The following is an 18,193-nucleotide window of genomic DNA, read 5'->3' as shown; positions in this document are numbered from 1 at the left end:
CTCTGCTACACATGGCTCGACTTCGACCTGTTCTCTATCTTCTGCATAGATAATACATCTTCCTCCGTGCCGATATTGGCACTGCCAGGGAGCAGAATCACGTTCTAGACGACGTCGTCGATCTTCTACTCCGCGATCAAAAAGAGAGCTGCAGCAGGAAACCGAAATGGTCGTCTATAGTCGCGGGTAGAAAGGCTTGATGCCGAACTGCACCACCGTCATGAGCCCAGCACCCAGCGCGCCAGCCAGCACCATAGCCTTGGGACCGGCAGTCGACTTGTAGAACACACCAGTAGCTGCCGACGCCAGGATCGGCGTCACCTGGTCAAACTTGACAATGTTCTCAATCTCAGCCGAGTCCGCCACGTACTCGAACGCCTTGTAGACCATAGCTTCAGCACAGGCACAGAAATGTCAATTAAAAAGCTTGAAAATTCAACAAAACCCGCACGAACTTACCCAAACAGCCGAGCGCGTTACCAGCCTTGGAGCCGCGTGTGGCAGCGCCATTCATAAGCGAGTTCATCCTGATTTTAAACTTGGTGCTGGGCGAACGCGAGAAGCCCTTCAGCGCTCCGTAGGCACCGCCGCCGATGATACCCGAGAAGTAGGCGGTACCGCACGACCCGCTCATCTGCTCCATGAACGGGCGACCAGTCTTGTCGTAGTCCAAATAGTCGGCGTCATCGTCGTATGCGGCCACACCGAAGACCGGCGCGATGGAGCCGATGTCGATGCTGCCCGACGGGATCGTGGGGAGAACGGGGAACTCGAGGCCGCTCGTCGCCGACGAGTCGTAGCTCGACCCAGTCGTAGACGAGCTTGAGTCCTGCCACCGGTCGTCTGAGTTCCAGCTGCTCATTTCTGTCTGCGTCGGCGTCTATTGAACGAACTGCTCACGGGGAGAGGGAGGTGACGTGCTGCAGTGTCTTCTGCGGCTGTCGTGGGAATGGATGGTACTCGATTGGTGTGGTCCACAGAAATGGGACAGCTGATCGGTTAGGGCGGTGTGGCCAACATAAATCTAACCGTTCTAGAAGAAAATAGAAGTGTTAAAACTAGAACATTGAAGTTTCGAAGTTCATTTGAAAAAGTGTCTGGCTTCGGTCGACGTTTTAATAAGTTCGAGCTTTTACCAGATCGTCATTTTGGAACCGGGCGGTGTATAAAGTTGTAGAGCGACGTTCAAAGACGTGAGCATAGAAAGCCTTTTCTTTAAGCAGCCTACAACACTACCCCCTTTTTATGGACAGGGAATTCGTGGCAATCTACTACTGCCCCACCACTCGCAAACTTAGCAGTAGTAGAGACCACCGAAAGGCATGCCCAGACCGCACCCGCCGCTATACAGACCTGCGCCAAACGTGTTCCAGTAGCCCAACGGATAGGACCATCTGGGGACACCGCCGCACTTGAATCTGAAGCGGTAGGGCCCAAAGCCACCCCAACCGCCCCAGCCTCCGCAACTAGTTTATCGGCCTTCATAATAAGTCCTGCACTGATGCTATCATTACATCCAACGTGCACTACAGGGATGTAATCTAGCCACAGGATAATATCCTTAGATGTTATCTTCTAAGACTTGGTGTGTCAGTCGACAAATTATACGCTCGCATAATGATTTCTAAGTACTCACTGACAGAATGCAGCTACATTTTTTTCTAGAAAACCAGTGCTCCTCGCTTAGAATTAGCGGACGGTATCTGTACCACGCGCAGATTCGTTGTGATATTGCGCTCCAGAGGTCGGAAATAATAATTGCGATTCAATAAATTATTGGGTTTTGCAATATAAATATGTATTATTGGTAGTTGAGCTTATCAATACAATATGGTATTGGACCAATTATTGACAATAAATATGGCAAAAGGCTCCCTGGTAGGAACCGTTTAATTGTTTCGATATGACATCACCAATCAGATCTTATGACATCATTTTCGCTGTTCATTACACTATCTCCACACCAACCTGAAACCGGTGGCTACGAGAGTGTCTTGGTAAGCTACGATACGCGAGCCACAACTCAAACTTCACTTCATTTTTGAACTACGATGGTCCTAAACAAGCAAATCGCCGCCTACTTCTATACAATACTAGGTCAAGGGCTGTTTCGCTGCAATATTTGCGGCAACGAGCGGAAACAAACTGGAGGGACAGGGTACTCTAATCTCAACTAATAGCACAAATTATTAGTTGCTACATCATTCCGATGAATTACTTAGAAACAAATATTCTAACAAGATGCTCAGTCAAAAAAACTATTCTTGACTCGCTATCTTGTCGAGAATAATCACCACATATCATTAAGTGTTGTGTCGTCCTCTAGATAAGAATTGTAGGTTCAGCCGCTGCCTGGTATAGTGCACTTGTGAAGCAGCAGCTACATTTCCAGACTTCCCGGCTACGTAAAAGCAAACGAAACAAGCAACTCCTCGCACTTGCTAACGTCAAACGACAGTAGAAGATGAAACATGGAGGCTCTCCAGAATAACACGGACTCAGAAGATGAAACTTCAAAATTCGATGATGGCCCCGCCTTATATGTTGCTGATAGTATATACGCTAAGAAAACTAGTCAAGACGGGCAAGACTACTTTTTAGTTTCTTGGGGTTTCGAGAACTAACCTGGCAGCCGTCGTCAGACCTACCACAGAACATGATAGCGACTATTAATGATGACGAGCTTGGCGTGGCTTGGCCAGTCGACTACCGGGCCAGCATACTCACGGGGATCATGGCTGGTGCAAGAGTACACGGAAGGGCAAGACATAGCTAGATATTGCTCCAATATATTTAAATTGCGGCAATTTTTATTATTGGGAGTGCTCATATTGAAATTTTTATTGCGGCCAAAATTTGCCATCAATACAATACAGTATTGTATTTTCCGACCTCTGTTGCGCTCGTCATTGTTGACGATAGGTAGGGATTGCCGTTTCTAGAACTGAAACTATCGATGTCTGGTAAACGAATAATTTCAAGAAAATTGAGGTTTTAGAAAGATTTCAAATACCTCAGTATTTGATTCAAAGACGTGAGCATAGAAACCCTTTTTTTTATGAAGCAGCCTACAACACTACCCCCTTTATGGTCAGGGAAGTAGCGAAGCTTCGTGGCAATCTATTACTGCCTCTCCACTCGCAAACTTAGCAGTAGTAAAGACCACCGAAAGGCATGCCCAGACCACACCCGCCGCCATACAGACCTGCGCCAAACGTGTTCCAGTAGCCCAGCGGATAGGCCCAGCCGGGGACACCGCCGCACCTGAATCCGAAGCGGTAGGACCCGAAGCCACCCCAACCGCCCCAGCCTCCCCATCCACCGAGTCCCCACCCGCCGAAACCTCCACCGAGGCCTCCACCGAAACCCCATCCGAAGTTCTCCTTATCGTCGTCCTTGTCCTTGCCATTGTCGCTGTCATCCTTGTCACCGTGGTCTTCTTTTGTGATCGTTGCAGCGGCATTGGCAGGAGGCTCGATCTTCTCCGTTTCACCCGTGAGCGCGACGCCATCGGGTAACGCGGACGCTTGAGCTTGTTCGAGAGCTTCGGCCGCCGACTTGACCAAAGGCTGGTCCGCAGCGGCGACAGCACCGACGACAGCCATCATGGCGACGAGAAAAGCGTGGAACTTCATGGCTGCGTTGCTGTGTCGTTGACTTGGTCGCTGGTTGGTTGGTACTTGACTTGCTCTGTGGGAAGAAAATCCAGTTGTGATCGAACGGACCGTAGTGGGCGAGCAGGTTCATGAGCTATCTGTAAAGAATCCTATTGCTTGTCATCCGCTATCGTAGCTCTTCAGTAGAGAAGTCGCCGATTTGTTCTAGTCGAAAGTCTCACCATGATGGAAGTGGCAGTGATTGAACTAGGCTCAACAAGGCGTAAACCAGAGCAACGCAGCCTCTGTTCTAGCGTTCATAGCTTACGTTAAAATTCAGACATTCCAAATATGAATTTACGCTCGAGACTTACAAAGGAACCAAAGCTGGATGTACATTTACTATCGGAATTTTTTTTACGATTGTTGCTTCTGTTTCTTCTGTTGTAATGTTGAAGATCTAGAGAAAAAATAATAAAATAAACTAATTATAGAGAGTTTTTTTTTAAACCCCACGCTCCCCGTAAAATATGTTACTGTACAATAATAATGATACAAAACCGTGTTTTACACGGTGAAGCTCTGGATCTAAAATTGTGTACAGGACGGCTGCTTCCTCGTTGATTTTGCAGTAATGTGCGTCAGTAATCAGCCTCTGATATATATAGAGAATATTTGTTTTACTCAAAGTACCAGCAAAAGGTTCTTGTCAATTGGTTCTGTACAAATTGAGCTTCAAATGCGTTCCTTAAAGCTTTATTACTGCATACACTTACTGCAGTCCTGTATTCGTTTGGATGCTTTGTTCTAACAGTATAAAACGTGATCATCCTGTACGAGTCGCACTGCGATCACTAGAAGGATTTAAGCGCTCAGTGCAACTGTTCGGGAAACATTCACGACGATTAAATTACTTCGGCTAGTCGTAATTTTACGGTGATGTAACGCTTGGCCGCCACAAGCAGCATTCACCAGGGTAGTATCACTGGTACAGAGAATATCAAATATGCAAGACCAAACCGCTTGATTCGAGTTAGAACGCTGTTTCTGATACAAGCTGAAATGATGCATGGACATGGTTAGCTTACGCAAATAGTCGTCTAACAGTAGCAAAACGCCTGGTATTTATTCCAGCATTTACGAAAAGTATCTAGACTATTATTATTGCCTCCCCGTTTTGCGAAATATATAATTATTTCTTCCTGACATCCAAGCACGATTTTATATTTTACTTTCCAAGCCCTGCACTGATGATATCGTTACATCCAACGTACACTGCAGGGATGTACACTAGCACAGGATAATATGCTTATATATTATCTTCTAAGACTGAGTGTGTCAGTCGACAAATTATTCGCTCGCATAATGATTTCTAAGTACTCACTGACATAATGCAGCTACATTTTTTTCTAGAAAACCAGTGCTCCTCGCTTAGAATTAGCGGACAGTATCTGTACCACGCGCAGAGCTCGGTGTGATATTGCGCTCGTCATTGTTGACGATAGGTAGGGATTGCCGTTTCTAGAACTAAAACTATCGATGTCTGGTAAACGAATGGAAGAATTTAAAATGGGTCACCTACAGGTCTGGTCTCGATCGGGTCTCGAGACCAATTTGCGAGACCAGACCGACAGTGAATTCAAAGGGTTGCTGCTTTTTATTTGCTGCTAGGCTCGGAACAAAACGAGGAAACCTTCCTAGCAGCCCAGACACGTATCATATCTAACCTACTTCCTACTGCAGGTGAGTCCTCGTGAAACACCTGTTGCAATGCCTCATCCTACACTACTGCAGAATCACTCGCGTCGTCTCCCTCGTATTCGAACGGAAACTCGTGGGCATTTTCGTCGCTGTCGTTGGCACTGCTGTCTGAGTCGCTGTTGCTCTCCGCTGCCTCCGCCGCATCATCAGCGCTATCCTCTGCCTCCGCTGCATCATCAGCGCTATCCGAATCATTCGAGTAGTCCTCGACGCCCAGCCCAGATTTGACACCTTCCTCAGCAGCGTCAGACTCGTCCGTCGATTCAAATTCAACTGCACGTGGCAATTGAACGTCGTAGCGGGGGCGCTTGCGTGCTCGTGAGGGAGTGTCCAGGCGGCGCTGTACATGTCCACGTGCTAGCCGCTCAATTGTGCTGACGAAAACAGGTAACGTGGGGTGTGGTGCGCTGAATGCCCCGTTCATCTCCCGATTAAAACGTTCTAACGGATTATTAGTCCGGTTCACCAGGCCACGATCAAGTCCATGGACGTTCCAAACTTCAGGACCGTATTTTTTGATCCACACCTTGGCAAAATAACGCCAGAAACGTTCCCACTTAGTTGCAGAGTAGACGGTGCCAGCTTCATCGCACTTCTCCCGAATACTCTGCTGAACAAAGCGCACACCCTTCGTCTTGATATGCTTCCGTTTGATAACGGTAAGCATATCAAGAACACCAGGTTGCATAGCAATTCGAATTTGAACCTCAGGAATCGCCAGCTTCTTCATCTTTCGCCTCACCGCCTGCTTAAAGTGAAAAAAGCAGCCGATGCGCTGTGCTTCTGGAAATTGCACAGCAACAGCATTGATAAGAGCAGCCTCAAAGGCGCATACTATCGCCGCCGGTCGAATCTTCTCGTCGGTGCATTCAACGATGAAGTTGAAGATATTCCAATACGTATCTTGTGTTTTCGACGTGCAGAGGATGTAGAAAATAGGGACATAGAGCCCAGTTGCCTGGTCGAGTACCATGATAACCACGCATTGCCGAAACTGCGATGGGACGCAACGAAATGTTGCGTCCACGAAGATCGTTGTGCCAGCGTACATTAGCAGACGGATTAACTCGGGATGAGCCCACCCGATAATCCTCTGCGGCTGGTTTGGGTTTCGCTGCATGTCCTTGTAGTAGATGTGATGGAACTGAAAAAAACGAAGAGTTGAGTTCTTCACCAGTGACAGCGGCAGTATCTCCAGACGCCCATGCACTTCTCCGCCGTAGTGATTGCGCCTTGTATTAAACACACGAGTGATCACCTGCTCTCGCGTGAGACCGACGACAGCACGGCCAGGCTCTGCTTCAGTGTAGAACTCTTGATTGACAATATCCCACACGTGACGAGCAGTACTCGACAGCTCCGAAATTGCAAGAGCGTCAATTCGACGCTTCATCTCCTCGACGACGTTGGCCTCTTGTGCAGCGAATGCAACCCTAAGCTGGCAGGTGTGCTCGACAAGGACGGTGTACGCATCCTGTAGTGGCGTCCGTTCAGCTTTAGCTCGGCAGCCCGTCCGCCGATAGCTGCTGCAGCGGTAGGTAGCCTTTCGCCGTGAAATACGCGCCCGTGTGAGCTGAAAGCCGTCGATGAAAACAACCGTAGCAAATTGGGCCGAGCGTTGAGCATGCTGCGGAGCTGGTGGAGGGTCGGGTGGCCCCGACTCGATCGCTGGGGTCTCTGCCATCGTATTGACTGTTAGGAAGATGGAGACTGCTCGCAAAATTCTGTGAATATCTGCCGAACAACGGCGCACCATTCATCGCTACGATGCGTGGCAACCACTCGTTCAACTTGACAAGCACGAGGTTGTGTCGGCCCTCAACTCATCCCCAAGATTGCAACTAATGATGATTTGGTTTGTGTTTGCAGACAATTTTTTATCTTCGTGATTGTATTAGTGACGCTGATAGGAGACCCGATGGGGACCAGACCGACAGTATCGTAGCTGCACTGCGGACCCGAAAAAGCCCGGACCCGTAGGTGACCCATTTTAACGCTAACCAAACGAATAATTTCAAGAAAATTGAGTTTTTAGAAAGTTTTCATATACTCAGTGTTTGATTCAAAGAAGTGAGCATAGAAAACCTTTTCTTTATGAAGCAGCCTACAACACTACCCCCTTTATGGACAGGGAAGTAGCGAAGCTTCGTGGCAATCTATTACTGCCTCTCCACTCGCAAACTTAGCAGTAGTAGAGACCACCGAAAGGCATGCCCAGACCGCACCCGCCGCCATACAGACCTGCGCCAAACGTGTTCCAGTAGCCCAGCGGATAGGCCCAGCCGGGGACACCGCCGCACCTGAATCCGAAGCGGTAGGACCCGAAGCCACCCCAACCGCCCCAGCCTCCCCATCCACCGAGTCCCCATCCACCGAAACCTCCACCGAGGCCTCCAGCGAGGCCCCATCCGAAGTTCTCCTTATCGTCGTCCTTGTCCTTGCCATTGTCGCTGTCATCCTTGTCACCGTGGTCTTCTTTTGTGATCGTTGCAGCGGCATTGGCAGGAGGCTCGATCTTCTCCGTTTCACCCGTGAGCGCGACGCCATCGGGTAACGCGGACGCTTGAGCTTGTTCGAGAGCTTCGGCCGCCGACTTGACCAAAGGCTGGTCCGCAGCGGCGACAGCACCGATGACAGCCATCATGGCGACGAGAAAAGCGTGGAACTTCATGGTTGCGTTGCTGATTCGTTGACTTGGTCGCTGGTTGCTTACTTGACTTGCTCTGTAGGAGGCAAATCCAGTTGTGATCGAACGAACCGTAGTGGACGAGCAGGTTCATGAGCTATCTGTAAAGAATCCTATTGCTTGTCATCCGCTATCGTAGCTCTTCAGTAGAGAAGTCGCCGATTTGTTCTAGTCGAAAGTCTCACCATGATGGAAGTGGCAGTGATTGAACTAGGCTCAACAAGGCGTAAACCAGAGCAACGCAGCCTCTGTTCTAGCGTTCATAGCTTACGTTAAAATTCAGACATTCCAAATATGAATTTACGCTCGAGACTTACAAAGGAACCAAAGCTGGATGTACATTTACTTTTGGATTTTTTTTACAATTGTTGCTTCTGTTTCTTCTGTTGTAATGTTGAAGACCTAGAGAAAAAATAATAAAATAAACTAATTATAGAGAGTTTTTTTTTAAAGCCCACGCTCCCCGTAAAATATGTAACTGTACAATAATAATGATACAAAGCCGTGTTTCACACGGTGAAGCTCTGGATTTAAAATTGTGTACAGGACGGCTGCTTCCTCGTTGATTTTGCAGTAATGTGCGTCAGTAATCAGCCTCTGATATAAATAGAGGATATTTGTTTTACTTAAAGCACCAGCAAAAGGTTCTTGTCAATTGGTTCTGTACAAATTGAGCTTCAAATGCGTTCCTTAATAGCTTTATTACTGCATACACTTACTGCAGTCCTGTATTCGTTTGGATGCTTTGTTCTAACAGGATAACACGTGATCATACTGTGCGAGTCGGACTGCGATCACTAGAAGGATATTGGGCATCATCTGCGCTCAGTGCAACTGTTCGGGCAACATTCACGACGATTAAATTACTTCGGCTAGTCGTAATTTTACGGTGATGTAACGCTTGGCCGCCACAAGCAGCATTCACCAGGGTAGTATCACTGGTACAGAGAATATTAAATATGCAAGACCAAACCGCTTGATTCGAGTTAGAACGCTGTTTCTGATACAAGCAGAAATGATACACTACGCAGGCTCAGAGAAAAAAAATATCTTTTGGGGGTGGCAATCCAATGTGGATCTTTTATGACAGGTGTGTCAAGAGCTCAAGTCAATTCATTTATTAGTTTGGGATGTAAGTTTAAGAAATAAGAGTAGTTTTGGTTCAGAATGACCCGGATTTTGCCATATTTCTGATGCAATTTGTACTTAAAATTACAATGGACAGGGTTAGCTTACGTCTAACAGAAGCAAAACGCCTAATTTTTCTCTCCAGCTGTTTACGAAAAGTGTCCAGATTACTATTATTGCCTCCCCGTTTTACGGAATAACGCATTATTCTTTCCTGACATCCAAGTACAATTTTATATTTTACTTTCCGAGCCCAGCAATGATGATATCGTTACATCCAACGTACACTGCAGGGATGTACACTAGCACAAGATAATATGCTTATATATTATCTTCTAAGACTGAGTGTGTCAGTCGACAAATTATTCGCTCGCATAATGATTTCTAAGTACTCACTGACACAATGCAGCTACATTTTTTTCTAGAAAACCAGTGCTCTTCGCTTAGAATTAGCGGATAGTATCTGTACCACGCGCAGAGCTCGGTGTGATATTGCGCTCGTCATTGTTGACGATAGGTAGGGATTGCCGTTTCTAGAACTGAAACTATCGATGTCAGGTGAACAAATAATTTCAAGAAAATTGAGTTCTTAAAAAGTTTTCAAATACCTCAGTGTTTGATTCAAGGACGTGAGCATAGAAACCCTTTCCTTTATGAAGCAGCCTACAACACTACCCCCTTTATGGACAGGGAAGTAGCGAAGCTTCGTGGCAATCTATTACTGCCTCTCCACTCGCAAACTTAGCAGTAGTAGAGACCACCGAAAGGCATGCCCAGACCGCACCCGCCGCCATACAGACCTGTGCCAAACGTGTTCCAGTAGCCCAGCGGATAGGCCCAGCCGGGGACACCGCCGCACCTAAATCCGAAGCGGTAGGGCCCGAAGCCACCCCAACCGCCCCAGCCTCCCCATCCACCGAATCCCCATCCGCCGAAACCTCCACCGAGGCCTCCACCGAAACCCCATCCGAAGTTCTCCTTATCGTCGTCCTTGTCCTTGCCATTGTCGCTGTCATCCTTGTCACCGTGGTCTTCTTTTGTGATCGTTGCAGCGGCATTGGCAGGAGGCTCGATCTTCTCCGTTTCACCCGTGAGCGCGACGCCATCGGGTAACGCGGACGCTTGAACTTGTTCGAGAGCTTCGGCCGCCGACTTGACCAAAGGCTGGTCCGCAGCGGCGACAGCACCGACGACAGCCATCATGGCGACGAGAAAAGCGTGGAACTTCATGGCTGCGTTGCTGTGTCGTTGACTTGGTCGCTGGTTGGTTGGTACTTGACTTGCTCTGTGGGAAGAAAATCCAGTTGTGATCGAACGGACCGTAGTGGGCGAGCAGGTTCATGAGCTATCTGTTAAGAATCCTATTGCTTGTCATCCGCTGTCGTAGCTCTTCAGTAGAGAAGTCGCCGATTTGTTCTAGTCGAAAGTCTCACCATGATGGAAGCGGCAGTGATTGAACTAGGCTCAACAAGGCGTAAACCAGCGTAGCGCGGCCTCTGTTCAAGCGTTCATAGTTTACGCTAAAATTCAGACATTCCAAATATGAATTTGAACGCGAGGCTTACAAACGAATCTAGCAATGCCCAAAACTGGATGTACATGTAGTATTGGAGATTTTTTTTACGATTGTTGCTTCTGTTTGCTTCTGTTTAATGTTGAAGACCTAGAGAGAAAATATTAAATAAACTAATTATAGAGAGTTTCTTTTTAAACCCCACGCTCCCCGTAAAATATGTTACTGTACAATAATAATCGTACAAGCCGCTTTGGATTTAAAACTGTGTACAGGACGGTTGCTTCCTCGTTGATTTTGCAGTAATGTGCGTCAGTAAGGAGCCTCTGATATGAATAGAGAATATTTGTTTTACTCAAAGTGCCAGAAAAAGGTTCTTGTCAATTGGTTCTGTACAAATTGAGCTTCAAATGCGTTGCTTACGAGCTTTATTGACCCGTGATACCTGATACAATTACTGCAGTCTTGTATTCGGTTGGATGTTTTGTTCTAAGAGTATATACGTGATCATCCTGTGCAAGTCGCACTGCGACCACTAGAAGGATATTGGGCATCATCTGCGCTCAGTGCAACTGTTCGGGCAACATTCACGACGATTAAATTACTTCGGCTAGTCGTAATTTTACGGTGATGTAACGCTTGGCCACCACAAGCAGCATTCACCAGGGTAGTATCACTGGTACAGAGAGTATCAAATATACAAGACCAAACCACTTGATTAAAGCTAGAACGCTGTTTCTGATACAAGCAGAAATGATACATGGACATTTTTAGCTTACGCAAATAGTCGTCTAACAGTAGCAAAACGCCTGGTATTTTTTCCAGCAATTTACAAAAAGTATCTAGACTATCATTATTGCCTCCCCGTTTTACGGAATAACGCATTATTCTTTCCTGACATCCAAGTACAATTTTATATTTTACTTTCCGAGCTCTGCACTTATGATATCGTTACATCCAACGTACACTGCACGAGGGTACACTAGCACAGAGGATAATATGGTTAGATATTATCTTCTAAGACTGAGTGTGTCAGTCGACAAATTATTCGCTCGCAAAATGATTTTTAAGTACTCACTGACAAAACGCAGATATATTTTTTTCTAGAAAACCAGTGCTCCTCGCTTAGAATTAACGGACAGTATCTGTACCAAGCGCAGATTCGTTGTGATATTGCGCTCGTCATTGTTGACGATAGGTAGGGCTTGCCGTTTCTAGAGCTGAAACTATCGATGTCTGGTAAACGAATAATTTCAAGAAAATTGAGGTTTTAGAAAGGTTTCAAATACCTCAGTATTGGATTCAAAGACGTGAGCATAGAAACCCTTTTCTTTATGAAGCAGTCTACAACAGTACCCCCTTTATGGTCAGGGAAGTAGCGAAGCTTCGTGGCAATCTATTACTGCCTCTCCACTCGCAAACTTAGCAGTAGTAGAGACCACCGAAAGGCATGCCCAGACCGCACCCGCCGCCATACAGACCTGCGCCAAACGTGTTCCAGTAGCCCAACGGATAGGCCCAGCCGGGGACACCGCCGCACCTGAATCCGAAGCGGTAGGGCCCTGTGGTGGGTCTCGCAAAAAAAAACCAAAATGGGGGAGCTAGAACTCCCTTCACGTCGCTGCCTGGTGTATTAAGCAGAACACAAACTTTTACTCTCTCTCTTCTACTGCGCTATCTGCCAACTCGGGCCAGCAAGCCTCTCAACCAGCCATTCACTCGAAGGTTGGCAGTGGCAACCCTGCCACTGCCGATCTGGAGATTGCCTTGCCGCCCATTGAACGAGCTGTATGAGGCTATCAAACATTTTAACCCACTACAGTCCCCTCTCATAAAGCTTTATTCAGCCTCGTGAACTTAGCTCCATCTTGTGCTTCGTCAACACTCGCCAACGTCTCTCTCCTGGAAGTGTGATCCCTCGTCCACAATCCAAAATTGCTTTGAAACAAAATATCACAGTAGAGATTACTCGAAATATTCGCTAATCAAAAACTCACCAATCGAAATGTTTCGTCACATGGAGCTTCAACTTGACTTGGTGCAATTTGGCTCTGTTGAAATCGTGCAATTATATCCAAACCGTACATAATGACCACTTGGAAATAGTGCACAGTCAGAACCTGACCGTACACTAACCGCCGCTTCTTTGAGGCCGGCTGAGGCGAGTCCAATGTTCTGCAAGCTGCGTATCCTCCGCAGCTGTAACATAGGTATTCACTAGAGCTCTCACATCTCGTGCCATAGCAGCAAATGGCTCCCATGAATCCTCGATATCCTCGAGACCACGCCAGCTAACGTAGAGTTCGTAGTCCTTTCGCTGTACATTTCAACGGTGCTGCTTAATCGTGTCCACATCGAGCACAACACCTTGGCTTGTCACATGCTGTAGCAATTCTCCAGCTACTTTTAGGTCACTATCGGCAAAGAACTTCAACCGTGACGCGTGCACGTCACGTGACTTGCCGGTCACTAAGTCTCTAACCACAAAATGTCTCGAGTGAGCCTCCGTCACCACGCACGGCCCTACCCAGGTAACTAGAAGTTTGTTCACGTGTCTCTCATCCACTCGAGAGCGTAGCACAAAATCTCCAACCGAAAATTTACTAAGTTTTCTCCACGTTCCTTCTTCTTGTTCAATAAAGTTTGCTTCTCCCTCGCATTACTGATACCTCTGTGCATATTGCGAATACTAGCACGTAGCTGGGCCAGCGAGCGCTCAATTTTGTCAGAGTTCCCAGCTTCAATGATCTCACCTTGGCCTTGTTTGCGTACGAAAGCGTGGCCAAAAGGTGACGGCGGCGGCAGCCCCGTAAACAGTTACAGTGGTGACTTGTAGGCTAGCGAGGGTAGAGGTGTGTGGCTCAAGCTAGACTGTACTACAGAGACCAGGGACTCCCAGTCACGATGATCCAGCTTGTACTCCAAAATCATAACTCGAAAAACTTGTAGAATATCCCTATTTAACAGCTGAGTAGATCCATTTATCCACGGACAATATTCCACCAAAAATTCGTGATCGCACTTCAACTTACTCCTCAGGGTGTCAAGCACTTCACATTTGAAATGAGTGCCTTGGTCACTAATCCACAGTTGCGGCACCCCAAAACGTGAATGCCACTGTAGAATAGCCTCAGCGACCACGGCACTGGTCGGTGACTCACAGACTACTAATTCACAAAAATGACTAGCTCCTTCAGTGCCAGCAGGTACTGGTTGTCTCCAAATGATTCACCCAGAAATAAAAAGTCAAAATGTAGCGCTTCATTCCGCGTCTGGCTCCGGAACGTTTCTCCCCATGGTCTCGGAATGAATTTTCCTCCTTTAATGTGCATACACAACAGACACTTCGCCAGGAAGCGCTCTACGTGCACACGGAGCCGTTCAATCGAGAACACACTGGCCAACTGGGCCATCATTGCATGCCAGCCACGATGGCCTTGAGGCCCACAATACGAGATAATCATCAGCCGACGCAGCAATGCATGCTCTTCGGTTGGTATCCACAGTAAGTTTCCTTATACTAGCAGTTAATCAGTCCGTTCTACCAGCCATGATGGTAGTGGCCGCGGTGCGTGTCGCTTCTGAGCCCGCGACACTGCGTCAAGTGTCGGCCATACAAAGTTTTCGTCGTCCAGAGGGCGGAGCGTGACTTGCTCCTGCTGTTGGGCACGGCGGGTAACCACTCGGCGCACGCGAACAGGTTCTGCTGGCTGACAAGCCCACCGGCTCAACATATCAGCCCACACGTTAGGAGTCCGGGCGATATGATTGATAGTGTACCAAAATTCACTTAGCTTCAGTGCCCAGCGAAGTAATTTACCACGAATATGCTTCTTCATATTTTCCGCAGGCGCAAATACATGTATCAAATTCCTGTGATCGCAGAACATCCGAAATCCCTTCGGTCTCATCAGTAAATACGATAGCTTTTCGCAGGCAGTGACTAGAGGAATCGCTTCCTTTTCAATTACACTCCAATTCATTTGAGCTCCAGTTAATGTACCACTCAGACACGTCGAAAGTCGGTGAAACTGGTCGCTAACGTCCGTTGTAGAGTCCCAGCTCTCAACTTCAGTCACTGAAATGCTCCAACCCTGGTCAGAGGCATCAGTGACTAGCACCATGTCTCCATCGGCACTGGGGTGGTGCAGAGTAGCAGATATAGCTAGCAACTCACGGACTTTGTCGAAAACTACTCGAAGTTTATCAGTAAACACTATAGGAACCGCTGCGGCAGCTCGCTTCGACTTCTTTTTGTTCCGGAGTGCAACGTCAAAACACTCCTGAAGTGGCTTCACAGCTACTGCGTAGCCCACAATACTTTCTCGCAGCCAAGTCGCTGCACACAAGAACTGCTGTAGGTCTGCAGCAGTCTGCGGGTACGGCATTTCCCGTAGTGATCGTATGCGCTCGAAGTCATGCGCTACTCCAGCTCCATCTATAATTTTCCCACACCACTTCACGCTTCTCTGATATAGACCCAATGTTTTACACTCAGTTTCAAACCGAAGTCGTTTACCAAAGAAAAAAGTTTTTGAAGGTTCTCCGGGTACTCATCAATATTGCTACCATACAGTAGGAGGTCATCTACCCAAACTAGTAGGTGCTTGTACAGTAAGTCTTTGAAACACGTCTCCACCGTTCGCTGAAAATGGATGGCAGCATCACTACATCCTTGTGGCACTCGGGTAGGTGTATACACTTTACTATCCGTCATGTACGAAAGAAATTCCTGACACTCTTTTGCCAAAGGGAGCTGCCAGAAACTTTTTAGAAAGTCAAACAAACCGAAATGAGCCATTCCACGTACGTGCTCCGTAATGACACGAAGAATCGGCATCACACCCGCCGGAGCTTCAGTTTCAGCATTCACTGCGCGGTAGTCACTGGTCTGCCGGTATTCGTCAGAGCCGGGCTTCCTCACTGGTAGTGCTGGACTGGCCCATCGACTCTGTGGGTTTTCATAAACCCACCCGATACGCTCGAGCTCCGTAATAAAGTCTCTCAAAAATCCTCTTTAGTGAGGCGGATACTGCCTCGCCTTGCACTTCTGCGGTTTGGCACCATCCCTCAGCTTTACTAACAGTGGTGGAACCTTTGCCGGAGGGTCACCACCGAGTTTCAGTCTTCAAATGTCAAACATTACTGTTATCTTCAACAAATCATCTCTTCGCTCGCGTGGAAACCCGCTATCAATAGCCTTATCCACTAGTTCATCAACTGCAACTCTCACCTCACTGTCACATTCCACACCGATTTCAAAACGTCATTGCAATTTACAGGATCTTCATCGCCAGTGATATCACTTCCCACAAGCTGTTCAAGCTGACGGTCCACGTCAATTCCGAGCGTAGTCAAAACATCCTTTCCAAGGATAAATTCCTCTTCAACTTCGTCAATTACCAAACATTTCACCGGTTTTGTAAGGCACACCGGCCCTGCAGCTGTATTTATCCGCCAATTCACATCCACACTATCGTGGGCTCCGATACTGTGTCCTCCAGCTGTCCTCACTACAACCGTCTCTTTCAATTTCTCCAGCTTCACCGCTGGATCCTTTGTCATCAACTCTCTAAGCTTTATTCTGCTGATGACGCTTGTATCTGCCCCTGAATCAGCGCAAAAGGGCATCGAGTGCACTCTGTTTAGCTCAACTAGCTTTACAGGCCCAGGCAGGCACTCTTTAATGCGCTTAACACTTCAGTCGTGAGCGACCTTCTTGCGGTCAGCCTTCTCACGGTTGCGCCGCTCATGCTGCTGCCGCAATAAATCGGCCTTCTCGTCGTAAGTCGCAACTGGGCACTTCACTAGCCAATGATCCCCCTTACACTTGAGGCAACCGCCGATCGGATTTGCAGCCCCTGTCTTTGAAGGTCCCTGTTGGACGTTCCGACCTTGCTTTCTACTCACAGTATCCTGTGGTTGTTGCCGAACAGGCTTCAGCTCGTCACTGTCCTCTGTTCTAAATTTCTTCTTTGGGCGACTCGATTCCCGTGAGCTGTCCAGTTTTCCCCCGGTTTGAGTCGAACTGCGTTGCCGCTTACGGCGCTGAAAGTCTCTTTCGTGCTCAAGAGCTTTTTCCAAAATGATCTTGAAAAGTACCTTTTTGTCACTACGCGCAGCCCGATTCTGATATGCCAGAATGGACTCTATCTCTTTTCGCAGTGCCTGGGCTCAAGAGACGCGACTAGCAATTTGCACTTCAACTTCAGACCTTCTTGGTCAATAAAGAATTTGCACCAGCCATGTTCATCAATCACCTGGCGACTAGACCGAAAGTATTGCACTACTCGCTCGCGTACGTCTGTCTCCTGCAAGTTCATCCGTTCGGCAGCCTTGAACTCAGCCGCAACGTTGGACACTGTGTTGTTCTTCACTGTAGCGAGGATCGCGTCGATCTTGCCCAGAAGTAGTTCATCGGTCACGTATTCCTTGTCAATTCCCCACTCCAGGTCACACAGAACCTCCAGCAAGCTCGCCTCGAACGAGCTGCAGATGTCTGTCGTCATAGCTGAGATTTGTTCTGGGTCGTGGCAGCAACGGATGGTCACTTCCTGTCCGTATTCCTTGCGTCGTCGTTTCCATTCCACTAGCGCAGCGTGCGAGGTGCTCTCGAGCATCGGTGCCACGAGTGGAACGAAAAACGACACTGCTGTCGATCCAGCTTTGCCTTTAGCTTTGCTTTCCATGCTTAACCGGTTACTAAGGTTAACTTTGTGGTGGGTCTCGCAAATGAACACCAAAATGGGGGAGCTGGTACTCCCTTCACGTCTTTGCCTGGTGTATTAAGCAAACACACAAAGTGTTACTCTCTCTATTCTACTACGCTATCTGCCAGCTTGGGCCAGCAAGCCTCTCAACCAGCCATTCACTCGAAGGTTGGCAGTGGCAACCCTGCCACTGCCGATCTGGAGATTGCCTTGCCGCCCATTGCACGAGCTGTATGAGGATATCCAACCTTTTAACCCCCTACAGGCCCAAAGCCACCCCAACCGCCCCAGCATCCCCATCCACCGAGTCCCCAGCCACCAAGACCACCGAAATTTTCACCGAGGCATCCACCGAGACCCCCACCGAGACCCCATCCGAAGTTCTCCTTATCGTCGTCCTTGTCCTTGCCATTGTCGTTGTCATCCTTGTCACCGTGGTCTTCTTTTGTGATCGTTGCAGCGGCATTGGCAGGAGGCTCGATCTTCTCCGTTTCACCCGTGAGCGCGACGCCATCGGGTAACGCGGACGCTTGAGCTTGTTCGAGAGCTTCGGCCGCCGACTTGACCAAAGGCTGGTCCGCACCGGCGACAGCACCGACGACAGCCATCATGGCGACGAGAAAAGCGTGGAGCTTCATGCTTGCGCTTCTGATTCGTTGACTTGAAGCTGGAAGGTTGGTACTTGACTTGCTCTGTGGGAGGCAAATCCAGTTGTGATCGAACGGATCGTAGTGGACGAGCAGGTTCATGAGCTATCTGTTAAGAATCCTATTGCTTGTCATCCGCTGTCGTAGCTCTT

At 48.0% G+C, this 18,193-nt stretch overlaps 1 protein-coding gene across 1 annotated transcript; it reads right to left on the bottom strand.

The window, feature by feature from the left end:
• Positions 1-174: 174 nt before the first annotated feature.
• PITG_09493 (Mitochondrial Protein Translocase (MPT) Family) lies at positions 175-862 on the bottom strand (the record flags this gene model as incomplete). Its single annotated transcript, XM_002903092.1, has 2 exons — positions 175-392; positions 460-862. 2 exons carry the CDS (start codon positions 860-862, stop codon positions 175-177), a joined length of 621 nt encoding a protein of 206 aa, XP_002903138.1.
• Between the last annotated feature and the right edge of the window lie 17,331 nt (positions 863-18,193).

Source organism: Phytophthora infestans, genomic scaffold, assembly GCF_000142945.1.
Source record: "Phytophthora infestans T30-4 supercont1.15 genomic scaffold, whole genome shotgun sequence".
Taxonomy (NCBI): domain Eukaryota; phylum Oomycota; class Peronosporomycetes; order Peronosporales; family Peronosporaceae; genus Phytophthora; species Phytophthora infestans.
The sequence above is the reverse complement of the archived record's forward strand: the minus strand, read 5'-3'. Positions and strand labels throughout refer to the sequence as shown.